This window comes from Accipiter gentilis, chromosome 19, assembly GCF_929443795.1.
Source record: "Accipiter gentilis chromosome 19, bAccGen1.1, whole genome shotgun sequence".
Classification (NCBI taxonomy): domain Eukaryota; kingdom Metazoa; phylum Chordata; class Aves; order Accipitriformes; family Accipitridae; genus Astur; species Astur gentilis.
In genome coordinates, this window is record NC_064898.1 from 24,224,309 (window position 1) to 24,238,891 (window position 14,583).

The 14,583-nt window shown below is 43.1% G+C and overlaps 1 protein-coding gene across 2 annotated transcripts in view; it reads left to right on the forward strand.

Moving 5' to 3' along the window:
• The first annotated feature begins 1,064 nt into the window (after positions 1-1,064).
• The window catches only part of NARS2 (asparaginyl-tRNA synthetase 2, mitochondrial), a 52,648-nt gene continuing 39,129 nt past the window's right edge, over positions 1,065-14,583 (forward strand). For both annotated transcript variants that reach the window (XM_049823092.1, XM_049823091.1), the window contains exons 1-5: positions 1,065-1,298; positions 4,179-4,288; positions 5,147-5,267; positions 5,934-6,074; positions 9,711-9,791. In XM_049823092.1, the coding sequence (XP_049679049.1) occupies positions 1,167-1,298; positions 4,179-4,288; positions 5,147-5,267; positions 5,934-6,074; positions 9,711-9,791 (585 nt within the window). In that variant the 5' untranslated portion in view covers positions 1,065-1,166. The remainder of the gene's footprint in view (positions 1,299-4,178; positions 4,289-5,146; positions 5,268-5,933; positions 6,075-9,710; positions 9,792-14,583) is intronic.

Consider the following 14,583-nt stretch of genomic DNA (forward strand, 5'->3'; position numbering starts at 1 on the left):
AGCCCAGCCGCCATCACCTTTTCCCCCCCAGAGGCTTCGGCCCGTCCCGTCCACAGCCCCCTTCACGCAATGGAGCCCAGCTGGGGCTCCTGAGGCAGAAGAGGCAGCCACAGCGCAGCCGAGGTCCCAAAAAGCAGCAGGATCCCATTACCCACACCCCCCCCGCCACAGAGATCCTGTCCCCCCCCGTGCTGATAGAATATGTCCATACATTTGATGTGGTTTGTTCAAACTTGTATGGTTTTAATATCTTGTACCTTCTGTGAAAACTGGTTTGCTGCTAGGTGACTGTGCAAGTGAGATTTGAGAAATGATATATATATATTAACACTATGGTTGAAACAATGGACAAAGGGTAACCGGGGAGATAATTACCAAGTCTAGTCAAGTGATTAGGTAGTAATTATACCTAAGTTTTGCAGTTCTTTGCTCTTATGACCAGATGTTCCTGTACACTAGATGAGAACAATGTTGAGACTGAACACATGTGACTGAAACTGCGTTAAGCTTCAAGATGAAGGAACAAGGACAAGAATAAAGACTTCAAGGACAGCCAGCAGGAACTTCAAATGGGTTGGTGGTCATAAAAGCAGCCCTTTGCCTCAGATGGATCATTTATTGCGCATGATCAGATGAAGGCAGTATACCTTGATAATCAGTTGCAACCATTGTTATGTATATGTACACTAATCTGATTAACATGCAATTAGTTATTCTATATAACCTGTTAGTGTTAAAGCTGTGGCATGCACGCTAAGTGGAATTATCCCCCGTGCATCCAGCTCTGCCATAAAGAACGCCTGATTTCTAAAACTCCAAAACGAGTCTTAGAGAGCTTCTTCGACCGGCTTTTCAGGATCAGTGCCCTGCTTGGCGCCATCAACCCACCCCGGCCGCCCTCCACACCTCACGCCGCGAACTACATTTCCCAGCGGCCCCCGCGTGCAGGGCGGCCGGAAAAGGCTGCCCTTCGGGGAGGGAGGGGCCTGGGCTCTTTTCCGTTCCGATTGGCTCGCTAGGGCAGCCCCCGGCGGCCATTGGATGAGGCGGTCACGTGAGGCGGCGGGAGGCGCGTCGCCTCACGGGAGTCGTGTGGAGAGCGGGCCGGGAGCGGAGCGGGATGAGGCGCGGCCGCTGAAGGGAGCGGGCCCGTTAGGCCTCCGCCAATGCTGGGGCCACGGCGGGGATGGCAGGCCCTCCGTCGCTGCGTCTCCTTGCCTCGGGCGCAGCGGGAGGTGCGGCTGCGGGTCCGGGAGGCGCTGGGGGCCCGGAAACCGGCTGGCGAGGTTAAAGTGCAGGTGTGTGGCCGGGAGGTCGGGGTGTGCCTGGGAAGGAGCCCACCCAGAGCCTTAACGGAAGGGACGGGAGCTGGAGTGGCGTGGCCCGCGCCGGTTTCACTGCTGTGCTTCAGGGAGAAAAGCTAAAACCTCTGCAGCACGGGTTACTAGAGGGATGGGTTTCCTTTATGGTCTCTGGAGCCAGCTCTGGCTGTATTTGTTCAGTTTGCCGTTGTTCGGTCAGATACAACCTTTTGAAGTTACTTGGCACGTGCAGGGAAAGGCTGTTACTGTGATGGGTTGTGCTGAAACATGCTCTTTACGGTTTTGGTTTTGTGGCCCATTTAGTTTGGGAGAGTGAACCACTGCCTCTGTGCTGATGTTTTTAAAGCTTTGCTCTAGGCCTTGTTCCACATCTAGGTTTATAGCAGCGTTGGGTGGAGCCAACAATAACAGTTTCACTGATGTTCGTGTCTAGCTCCTGTTGTGAACCAAGGCAGACCGAGATAAATGGACTTTTTAACAATGGTGCTCTTTCCCTTTCCTTAGCACAGGGTTGTGTGTCCCCCTGTTTTCTGGTGTTCCCAGCTGACAGAGTGGTGGTTGCAGATGCATAGTCCCTGTTTTAGTGCAAGGCCCTTGGCTAGAACTGTGTAGTTGTCAGTATTTCTGGATGCATCTGTAAAGGACTAGGGTGTTCGGTAACAGTCTTAAACTAAACTGAAAGACGGTAGATATAGATTTATAAGGAAGAAATTCTTTACAGTGAGGGTGGTGAGGCACTGGCATAGGTTGCCCAGAGAGGTTGTGGATGCCCCATTCCTGGCAGTGTTCAAGGGCAGGTTGGATGGGGCTTTGAACAACGTGGTCTAGTGAAAGATGCCCATGGCAGGGGGCTTGGACTAGACAATCTTTGAAGGTCTCTTCCATCCCAAATTATTCTATGATTTTACTGACCCAAAACCCAGGTTTTAGCACACAGATATTCCTGTACACATACAGATGAAGCCTAATAGGGTAGGAAGAAGCTCATCAGTAGAGGTGCTTTTCAGCTGTAGTTTTATGAATAATGCAAGATGGAATAAACTGATGCTAAAATTGGCAATACTGCCTTTTTTTTGCCCCAGGTCCTTGCTGCATTGTTGCTCTTCCCCTGTGCTAGCAAAAACGCTTTTGTATTAAACTGTGTTGGGGAACTGGACTGGCTTAAAACCAGCCTTATGGCCAGGTTATTGGAATGTGCAGTCTGGTCTGAGTCAGGATTGGCACTTGCTACATGTTGCTTCTGGTAAGGTGTGAAGTCAAAACACTGCTGCCACAGCCTCTGCTGCTCCAATACAAGTCTGTGGGTATGCTCTTATTTCCTGTTGCGGGATGCAAACTCATCTCCTTATTTAACAGATCCCAAAACAGCCTGATGAGGTAGAAAAGAAAGCTCTTGAGAATGTTTCTTTGTTCAGGGATTTTGTGTGTTTCATTAAGGAGCGTTTAGTTCTTGCATTGAAAGGCCTGTCTGAAATTGTGAGGCTGGAGCAAAAGTCAAAGTTTCTTTATTGGTTAGGTTCATGGCTTTAAAATCTTCCATAGTTCTTGTATGCAGTTGTCCTCTTTGTTTTATACAAGCCTGTCTAATGCCTTGTCTGTGTTAGTAGTCATGTTGTAGTTTTAAGAATGCTTTACTTTTGGTACTGTTTAATTCTTGAATTTGTTCAGTCTACACAGCAGAAGTAGATGGATTCGCATTGGTTTGTCTGGTATAAAATCCCTAATGCACTTGTGCAGTCTGAAGCCATTAGAACTGCTTGGGCACTTCGAGTTAAGCAAAAGGCAAAACTGTTTGGAAAAGAGGCAGTTTGGTTGTGTAATCGGCACTGTTCTCAGTTGTTCTCTACAGTATTACTGTAAGGTGAACTGGAAGCTCCCCAGTGGATAGTTTTGCTTTCAAGGGCAGCTTTGACTCAACTCTTGTGAGCTGGGGAGCAAGTAAGGGAGTTGTATTTTGGATGCTATTACATTTGCTTGGTGCCTTGGTACTGACTTAAATTTTAATTTCTTTTTAAAGGAAATGTTGTTTCTCATTGAAAAGCTCGAATTAAGACATTAGCCTGACATATATGTGGTCTCTTCTGCTGTTACAAAGAACCACTGTGTTACTGTTTTAATTCTTTTAGTCAAACTGGACAAGAACACTGCTAGATTTTTTTCTTAATATTTTTTTCCCCATGGGGACGGTGTACTAGTCTTGATTTTGAGGTGTAAGGAGAAATACCCAAGGCATTAACTTTTATTTTCGTTTTGCATGAATATGTAATTTTTCACTTGAATCTGAATTGGCTGCAGCATCATTGTTTTAGCAGTCCAGTGGCTTAGGGCATGCAAACAACTAGTGAACAAATTTCAGTTGGAACCTTCCTACAGGTGATACAGCAACAAAAATTGGTAATAAGAATCATCAAAACAGTCTTGAGTGTGTTATCATAAAGAACTATGCATTACAGGTCTCTCCTGTTTCGGTAAGAAGCGTTTTGAAGGGACAACGCTAATAAGAATATGTACTTTGCTAAAATGCTTTTCATCTTCAGAGCACATTGCTATTTTCTGTGTTCTCAGCTCCCCAGAGATGCAGGTAGATCTTAGTTTTCCCTGTTGTACTCAGGAGGAGAGTTGATGTCTCTGCCTAAGGATTTGTTTCTCTTTGCTTTGAAGTCAGTAGAAAACCTGACACTGACTCTTTTTTTTAATTATTTTTTATTTTTGTGGCCCCTAAAGAAATATTTCCTTTGACTTCAATAAGAAGTTGAAATAGGCCTGAAGTAGCATGTCCAGCTCAGCTGCAAGAAGAGCATGACTACACAGAGTAAATGCTAAGAAATAACAAATTTCTTTTTCTTTAACCCATAGGGCTGGGTCCGCTCTGTCCGATCCCAGAAGGAAGTTTTGTTCCTGCATATAAATGACGGAAGTTCTCTGGAAAACCTCCAGGTGGTTGCTGATCCCAGCCTGGAAAATAGGTTGGTCAGTTTGAGATAACTGGAGAAATACCTGTGTTGACCAGTGCTTGAAGGGGTCTGATTAGGCCTCCTTTCCTGTGCCAGTGACTCACCAGCAGCTGGCACCTGGCCACAGGAAAGGCACTACTGCAGTTTAGGGTCTCCGGATGTGTTTTTAGAATGGAGACTGACTACTCTCTCTCCACTAGCTGAGGCCTTGTGGTTCAGTTGCTTGTCCTGTGAGATTAATTTGGACCTAATTTTCTTAATAGCTGTTAGCAGTATGGACATTCTGGACTACTGTTGGACTTGCTTGGAAATCAGACAACGTAGCTGGGGATAACTGTCCCCAGGTTTTGAAGAGTGCTGTTGCTCTTCCTATAATAACTTCAGTGCTGGCTTAGTAGGCATACCCCCTAGATAGGCATGCCTGTTCTGTTATAATAAAATAATGCACTTGGTTTACAGCTTCATTTTGTTTGTTACTCTCAGTTGTTCTTTGGGCTAGGGTTGGGAGTTCTGGGATGATCTAGGAACCTTCTGCATGTAACTTGATTTCTAAAAATTTTTTTTAATTATTTTTTTTTCTGTAAGCCGGGTTTGTCCTCACCAAGAGCCCCTTCTAATAAAAGGCTGTCTCTTTTCCCCTCACTTGTTCAACAGTCCTGTCTTGTCCCAAATTCTTCTGTAGCCTTGTGAATCTATTCACATTCCCACCTATGTGTTTAATAATTTTTCATTTCATCAATTAAGCCCTATGGCTACAGTATCTCTTGTGATCTCAAGTGGTCCAGCTGAATTAACAGGAATCTCTCTTCTGAATGTAATTGACTTTGTATCAGTGCCTAGTTAAGCTGCTGTTTTTTCTTGGTTTCTTAGAGATCTGACTTTTGGAAGCGCAGTAGAAGTGCAAGGGAAACTGGTCAAAAGTCCTCATAGGATGCAAAACATGGAGCTGAAAGCTGAAACCATCCGTGTGGTGGGACCTTGTGATACTTTGGTATGTCACTGCAACGGGAGTCCAACTGATAGGACAGCTTTGGAAATTAATTTCAAAAGGTCCAAGTATCCAGCAAAGCATGCTTCAAACTGTATTTTCTTTTAAGTCTGAGTGGTCCTGCAGGCTTTGATTTGTCAGCAGTGTCTATACGGTACATCAAAGGAGAAACATGGGATCACCATGAAAGCTGTCCTCTGGGACAGAGCTGTTTCTACGTGGAAACTGTCCCACCTTGAAGCACTTACCTGTGCCAGGTGGTTCACCTGGTAAGTCTGGCTGGGATACAAATTGGAGAAGCAATGGGACTGGCAAAACGCTCCATGTTATGCCGGTGGAAGAACCGTATCTGCCACAGGCACGTTTGGAACCGGCTTCCTGTTGAAGCAGTGAGATGAACAGCTGGCTTTCAGGGTAGCTCAACATCAAAAAGGTGGAGCATTTCAGAGTGCTACTACCTTCTCTTGTATTCATGGCTCTTGCTCTGCTGTAAGCATTATAAAATCCACAAAATGACTAGAAAAGATATGCAAAAGCCTCTAGTTCTCTGGTCTGTAACAATGATTGAGTTTTAGTAGGCAGGGATGGTGTTCCATGAATAGCAATAAAACTACATTGACTCCAAGTTCTCATCCTCTTATTTTTCTTTTTTTCTTTCCTTGTTTTTAGGCATTCCCTCTGAAAACGAAGGAGAGGCACCCGCTGGAGTATGTCCGACAGTTCCCTCACCTGCGATGCAGAAACAACACACTTGGATCCCTCTTGAGAATCCGCAGTGAAGCCACTGCAGCCATCCACTCATTCTTCCAGGTAGTCCCTTCTGTACCGAGCCTTATTTGTAAAATGTTCCCCCAGTTTGGCTTCACAGGAGCACATTAGGAGGGAGGGAGGGATGTTGATGTCTCGGCTGCAGGGCATGGATTTTGGACACAGTGGAGTTTTTTTCCAGGCCTGGGCCTGGCTGAGGCCTTGGCCAGACTGTTGCTTATGATCAAGTTAGCACATCTGTGGTCTTGTTAGTGTCTTTCCACCCATTTCCTGTTAGTTATTTTATCCCTTTCACTAAGTTGCAATATAATTGCCTGCAAGTGTGTGTGGTCTGTGGAACACAAAATAATATGGAGTTGTTTAACCCATCCTCAGCAGTGACCTTATGGTCCTTGGACGGAAGCCTCCTCCCACAATGAAAAATCTGTGGTGCAGGAAGGCTACTGATGAACTGGCTTAGAGCTTCGTGTTATTCTTCCCCGTTTTTACCTTTCTATTACTGTGTTACAAGTCTGGGTGGATGCTGTTAGCTGAGATTAGGAGACTCCTGTTTCAATGCATTTCAAACTGATGGGTGGGAAGCACCTGTATTTTATGAATGTGTCACTCTTAAGCTGTGGGCATGGTACAGGCTTTGTGCAGGCGGTGGGGGCAGTGAATTAACTCTAATTACAGATGCCATATAGAGTCTGTGTGATTCTTTGCATGAGTAGATAAAGGTAGCAAGTCCTCTAGCGCACCTGAGCCCTTTTTTTAAAGCCATTCATTGAAATAAACATATTTAGATAAACTGGCTTTAGTTTGAGTAGAATCATATTTAGAGCATTCTGATTACAAAATTCATGTGTAGTAATTAGCATGGCCCAAAGAACAGGTCAGAGTTGTTGAGGTTGAAATTCTCTCCCAGGTATGCTGGTACTTGTCACCTGCAGTGGCAATGAAGGCTTGCTTGCTCTAGGAGTTATCTCCTATAACCTAAAGTTATGTGTATGGAATACACGGTATTTAACAGATTTTTTATTTATTTATGTATTTATTTTAAAAAGAAGAGCCTAATAGAAATGCTTTGTCAGTTAAAGCTGCTGTTGATGTCAGCGTTGTGCCGGCTTGAAAGACAGAACCCAACTGTTGGGAATCAGTCTTTTCTGGCGTCGAGCCGCTAGATGGCATTGCCTACAACAACTTGTGATTTCAAACATGGACACAAAGGCTTTACTTCTCCAAATTAACTCCAGCTCAGACTCTGACATACCTTCCTGTTTAAAATGCTCAAGAGCTGAGCAGTATTACAAAATATAAGGTATCGTTAATTTAGCAGCAGCAGCAGCTAAACTCAAGTTATTTTTAGAGGGATAAGGGAGATTTGGTCCCAGACCTGATATCTGCGAATGCTTATGTCATGACTCTCCTAGCACCAGGAACATCTGTGGTTTGCTCCATTCCTCATGAAAGGAAAGCAGTCTTTTTAAATTGCCACCTACATTATCCCAAGAGTGTTGGAATTTCTGACTTGACAATGCCAGAACATAGATTAACTAGAAGGTGTAATTGGAGTGTTTTCACTCTGCAAAGCTGTAAAGAGTTTAATGGTGAAAGAAAATAAGTGGGGGTTTTTTAAGACATGCTTGAAATTATCTAGACTCTCTGTAACTTTACAAACTTTTCTCGTTTTTTAGCCTATTCATTTCCAGCAGTAAATGACTAATGCCAAATGACTTCTGGATTTGGTTTGGATGTTGAAGGCTAAAACGTTACCTTTAAATCATCTCCTGAGTATCATGGTCCATACGGGATAGGAACATTGTTCCTAGGCACAATAAAATAGTTGCAGTGTGAACGGCAACCTCCACTTTGCACATTAACTAACTACCAGGTTTGTCAGAGACAGTAACGTGACTTGCAGTCTTTTAGAAGCTTTTTTAAAGGGAACTATCCAAGAGCTTTTTATGGGATTCTCATCTTTCAGACCTGTGCAGTTCATTCCTTTCCAAAGCATGTAAGAGGTCTTCTGTGTGAAATATGCTTCTTTACAGCAATTGTTACCACAGTATGAGGAATTTAGGCAACTTTCCAAAATCTCATGTAGGGTTGGGAGGCCACATGACCAGCGGGTCTGTGGACTATGCATGGGATTGTGGCAGAAACCTGCATTTTGTATTGGTAGGCTGAAACTACGCTCCCTGGGCAAAGCAAGTAGTTCTGGCTCCAAAACTTCTGTGTAGTAACTGGATTTCAATAAGAAGCTCCTGCCAGGCACTTGGCAAGCTGAGGTCTTTGCACCTGTAACCAAGGTAGCCTAGAGCTGACTGCAGGGACTTTGGTCCCTCTGGGTCATGTTATGGTACTTCCACAAAATGCATTGGATGTCTGTATGAACTCTTTGGTCAAAATTAATTTTAGTTTGTTTCTCAGGATGGGCAGTAAATACTGCTCCTGTCTTCCTAGCCTTTTAACTAGCTGGTGATAAGGACCAGGACCTGTCATGTGAATGGTCGATTTGTATTATTTTGGTAAAAGCTGTGAAACTAAGCTTTTAGAAACATTTGCTTTTTAATCTTTTTATTAGTGTTATGTGTAAATAGGCAATGGGTTATGCTACATCATTGCATGTATCATGCAATAATATTTATTTATAATGACTTTGTGTCATTTTTCATCCTCCAAATCAGATGTAATCTCATGTATCATGGTAATGCAGGCACACCCTGATTTTAAAGGGGTTCCCTTTGCGCTAGACACTACAGTGATGCAAGAGAAAACAAATCCTTTGTTCACTGCTGAAATCAGCTAGTACCAGATTCTTGTTTGCCTTGGCATGCACAGGTATGATCTCTGTGCTCCAGCAGTGATCTCTGTAGTGAGATTAAGTTAGGAACGTGACAGTAGAGTTCTGTTCCTGGTTTTGTCTCTAACATGCTGTATGTGGTTGTCTGAGGTCTGCTTGATGTACCCATCCACTGAAAATTGGGTTGCAGCTGGCTTAAAAGTGGCTGCACTGTAGAGAAACCCAGAGAATAGGGGCTCTCTTTTTATACAGCCTTCCTGGTTTCAGAGGCCTCTGGTGGGTCTATGAACTATTACAGGAATGGGTAGTTCTCCAGGTACCTAGAATATGACCAAGCCAGGGTTTACCCTGTCTCTTAAAATCAGTTTGACTTAAATATCTCGGAAGATGCAAGGTGGGACTGACATTTTCATGGTGGTTGGGTGTTTTTAAGTCCTCTCTCCCATAACAGTGTGTGATTTCTGTGATCTAACGCACTTGATCATTTCTCTTGGTGGAGAGCACTAAGTGTCCTCTGCCTAACCACCATCCTCCAAAAGCTGGAAGAAGCTGAAGTGTTGAGGCTGTAGGGGTGAAAATGCCCCAAAATGTAAAAATACCAGAGGTGGTGAGAAGAAAGGGCAGTGGTGTTTAGATGGGCAGTTGCAAAAACCCATAGTATCTTTATGAAATATGGAAGAAAAGCACAAGTAGTAAACATTGATTTGTAAATCATGCTAGCATTTAGTTAGTCCTCTGTCTTTGTCCACGTAGGGTAGAAGTTGTTTAAAAGTACATATGCTGTCCTGGTTGGGGGCTAATAGGTGAGTTATGATATGTACTGGTTGATGTTATCTTTGAAGTTGATGTTTGATATCTTTAGCTAGTTAACTTTAGTGTTCTGTCTGTTCCAGGATAATGGCTATGTGCATATCCATACCCCCATAATTACATCAAATGACTGTGAAGGTGCTGGGGAACTCTTTCAAATTGAGGTAAGTTGGTTGCATAAAGTTTTTTATTTTTGCTTGCAGAGCAATTCTGGAGTCATTGAAGGTTAGAGGAAATGTTTATCTTTACAAAACCTTTCCTTTATGTACTTCTATGATTATTTTTTTAATATAGCAGTCCTTTGCTTCAACTAATAATTTAGTGTTAAACAGGTGCATTACTTTTTTTTTACTGCTGTTTTGTGCATTAATCAGCACCTTTTGTACTGATGAGGTTTTACTATCCCTGATGCTGTGGAAAAGTTTACAAAGAACAACAAAGGGAAGTGGAACATCTTAGTAAACAGAAAGATGTGATCATAAGTGCCCAAGAGATGGGGTGGGACATTCAGGACAGCCTACTACATGCAAATATTTCTTAGCTTTGAAATTAAGAATATAATTTACAGGTAAAAAGGAGTTATCTCATTGTATATATGTTGTTCCTTATAAGATACTCCTGTTGTATGTTGGAATTCTCCCCCAACATTGCCTAGTCTCCCCACCCATCCACCAAATTACTGTCACAATCTGTCATTATATGAAGTACTTCACATTTTGGGTCAAAACCTCCTGTGACTTAAATACAGCTATAACCACTAAGATCTTCCCCACAGATTTCTCATGATTCCTAACCACCACATCCATGAATCATAAGAAATTCCATCTGCCTTTTATACTTCTCTATATGAAATTAACTCTTCTCTCAAACAATTGCATCCATCGCCAATTACGCTTATTGGCTCCAGCCTTGCTGATGAATCATCTGTAAGCAAAAGAATAATTGTTGAGGTAGCAGTTGCTTGCCGCAGGATCACGTCTTCCACTCTCTGCACAGCCTCATGACAAAAAGCCTCTGTGTACTGGTTCTTCAGGATCTCAAGGTCTAACCTGTGCTACTAGAGCTTCCCTTCCAGACCAGTACATGTGGCTCAGCTTTTTGCTTGCTGGGACAATAGAGTTGATTAGCTAAACTAAATTGTTCCTGTTTAATTGAGATCCCTTAATGCTACCAAAGGTTCGTTCCAGGCTGTTGCATGCAAATTAAGATGTGAAAACAAGTGACACTTAATGATGAGAACATTATACAGTTTGCAGCTGTACAGTGTATTACGTCTTTGGTACAAATTGTATCCACTTGAAAGCTGTAGAGGATGCAGGACTACAGCGTAGGTGGCTGGTAGTAACAGAAGCACTGATGCAAATGTTGATTGAGGTGCTAAATTGTGAGTCTGAAACTTGTATAAACTGAATGTTAACTAAATGCGTAGTTCAAGGCAAATCTCTTGCTCTCTCTGCAGTGTGATTGCTTAGGTGTAAATAATACCTGTCTTGGAGAAATGTAGTGACAGCTGTGCCTGAAAGGTGTGGAGCAAGTGCTGAGTCAGATCCCATTAAATGGCCTGTGCCACAAAGAAAGGGCTTCAGAAACCCACTTGCTGCTGGGAAGTGGGAAGTTCTCCCTGATTTCCTCTTTCTTCTTCAAGTACCAGTTCATTGTCTGGCCTGATTTAGGGCTGCATTTTGTTTCTGCAAAGCTCTGTTCGGAATTGGTATTGGCTAGCAGAGATCTAAGACCACTTGCTATCCTACTGTGACCACTTCATTCCACTGGAGCAGTGACACTGTTTATTGACAGTGGAAATCTGAGGAAAATTAAACCCACATTGGGCCATGCATGTGAGGCTGTCAGACATAAAAATAAGGGTGACAGGAAGCATGTCAGACATAAGGGTGTGGTATTTGCAGCAAAGCCTAGAACCTCTACATGCATTTAATCAAATGAACCATCAAGACATTCCCCGACTGCTGTATTCAGTCGCTTTTTAAACTAGCCCTTAATTCACTGCTTGGACAGGCCAAGGGAGAAAATAAATTCCTGTTCCTCTCATATTTGAGCAGAAGCCGAGAATTATGATGATGGGAATCAGTGAAAGCTACCTGCATATTAGGTTCTTCAATTTAAAAAATGTTTAAATCCTCTACTTAAAGTTTTAAGACCTATCCTCCAGTTGCAAGCAGAACATAAATTTGCCTATTGCTCCTGAATTTGTAGTAGTTACAATACACCTGCAGCTTACAGATTGTTTTTTCTGCCTTTTTTGGTTTTTTAGCTCCCTTGGGCAGTGTATAAAACTGATAATCTCACCAGTTAGCTGTCCCTCTGTTAGTGGAATAAGTTGAAAAATTTGGTTGAGTAGCCTTTAGGACCCAATTGAGAGGCTGCTTTTGCACGTACTGTGAACCGTTGCCTTTTAATAGCTGTCTTCTCCTGACTGACACAATTTTAATACTCTGACTGATGTCTGATGCCTGCTCAGGCCTGTGCATTCTTTGGAAATGGTGGAAAGTGAAGAGATGGGGGAAAAAGAGTCTTGAGTTAGAAGGAAAAGGCTTTTTGAAGGCATATGATCTTTGATTCCTAGACCTCTTAATCCTGTAGGATTTGTGTTTGTTTATATGTTCAGCTTCCTCATTATCTTTGTTTGGTTTTGGGTATAATGATTAGTCTGTACATAGCTTTGGCTGGGATTTTCTCATACCAGGACTTGGGATGGGGAAGAATCTCTTCCCTCTCTGCTGGGCAAATCAGTTCAGCTAAATATTTTAAAAATGAAGTACTGTAACAGTGAAAAGAGGGCGGTAAGCAGAGGAGGTTTTAAAAAATAAATAAATCACAAGATGGTAAGAACTCCAGAGAAATCTTTTGCAGTTGAGACCTTCTACACCTGAAAAACGTAGGTTTGAAGAGAAGTTTGAGGAGAAGCTGCCAGAAGTGCGAAAACAGCCAGGCAGACCCTAACCCACATGGAGAACATCAGCAATACCAACTTGTGGATTTCTGCACCTTTGATGGTGTCTGCCTTTGGTGGAACTCTGGAGTGGGGAAGAATCTTGCTTGTGCTGCCTTTTTTAAAGTAAATTTACTGAAAACACCAAAAAAGCTTTGAATATTGAAAGCTGGGGTTTAGTAAAGCACAAAGTAGGAAGAGGTAATTCTTGAAATAGGGGGAATGCAGATCAGCAGGGTGAGGTGGCGTTTTTTATTTTATTTTAATTTAATCTGACAATAATTCCTCTGTACCAGCAGTCTTAGCACTTCAGGGCAGATACTTTCCTCGCTTTTTTCTTTTTTTTTCTTCTGAAGTCTAAAATTCTTAGCAGCTTTGTATGTTGCAAGAAACTTTACCCAGTTCCCTTCTGGGTCTGCTTCCTAGGAAATCTGCCTTTCTTTTGTCTTTGTGACCCGGCTGCATGTCTGTTCCCTGCTATTTTCAGTAGCCTCCCACTCTGTCTGCAGTGTTGAAGGCTCCCTACTTTTTGGGTCTCTTGCTCTCTCTTTTCCACTTTGCTCCCTGGAAAGTTTCGTTGTTTGACTGTCCTCAGCTGCTGTGGAGAAGTTAGAGGCTCCTCTACATTCTGGAAAAGTCTTTCTGGCCCTGGACACTCCAGCTGGTGTGATGAAGCCCTGGACAGCCACTTTCCCTGCTGCCCAGCTGCAGCCTTTTAGGACTCAGCATGCAGTCAGTTGGAAAGCACAACAGCTCTATTGACATTCACAGCTCTTTAAAGTAGATCTCACGTGTTTTGTATTGCCTGTGACCTTATTCCTTCCTGGGGACCTTGCTCTATGTGTAAGGAGTGCTGCACTCTACCTTTTGGCTCCAGTGGAAGTAATGTGTGCTCTGTATTAGGCTTGTCTCTTCCCACACACGTATCTCATTGCATCTGGGTGGTGTTTGACTGAACTCAGGGTCTGAATCAGGCTATTTTCATTATTTGAAAGGATACTTAACTATAAACCTGAAGAACCATCCAGGTATTCTTCTCTAAAATGTATCCAGAGATTGTATAGTGCTTGGGTTTTGGGCTTTTTTTTGCCACCTGCTCACAGGAGTGAACATAAAAGTTTCTAGATCCCTGAAGGGTACAAGTTCATGGTTGTGCCTACTGTGGCGCCAGAAATATGTGCCTGCTGCTGAAGATGCAGAAACTTACTCCTACTCTTCCTTTGCTACTGCTGAAAAATAGCCCTGTCAGCACCAAGGAAGGCTGGGATCTGCTGGGGAGAATCACCCCTAAATGCAACAGTATTAGTGTCTGTCAGGTGTTTTCCCCTTTAGAGATACATTGTAATATGGGAGGCGGCCAGTCACTGGGAGACTGGGACTTCAGGGAAGTGCTCAGCAGGGATCAGGGTAAGCTGGAACTGAGCTGAGGGAGGGCTTGCGCTTGCATTTTCTAGCTCTCCCATTTTCTACCTGGTTCATCCCCACATGTAATTCCAGCCCATATTTGAGATGTTTGTCTCAGCAGAACCAGCTGCTATTGCCCAATGCAAGTCCAACTGATCAGAATTAGGACCGGATTTGCAAGCAGGACTTCTCGGAAGTTACAAATTTTGCAGTGGTTGTCTAAAAAGGAAAACCCAATCATTTATAATGGGACATCACAGAGGGCAGGTCTGGATTAAAGATGTGGTGCTGTGAAGCTTCAGCAGCATGGTGTTGTGGGCCTGGGCTAGAGCTACAGCAGTGATTTCTATGAGCTTTTCAAGTCTTCTCTGATCCTTTCATGCATTTGGCTTGCACAGAGTGAAAGACAGAATCAAACGGTTTTAACTCTCCTGAAGCTAATTGCCTCAAGTAAAAGTTAATATAAGACTGACATCAAAGGGAATAATTTTAAATTAAATCATTAGACATTTGAGGAGATGGAGAACAAAACAAGTACTAAATCCAGTTGTTCTCGTATTTAGAATGAGAATAAAAAGCCTTTGATGTTGACGTTGAATCCT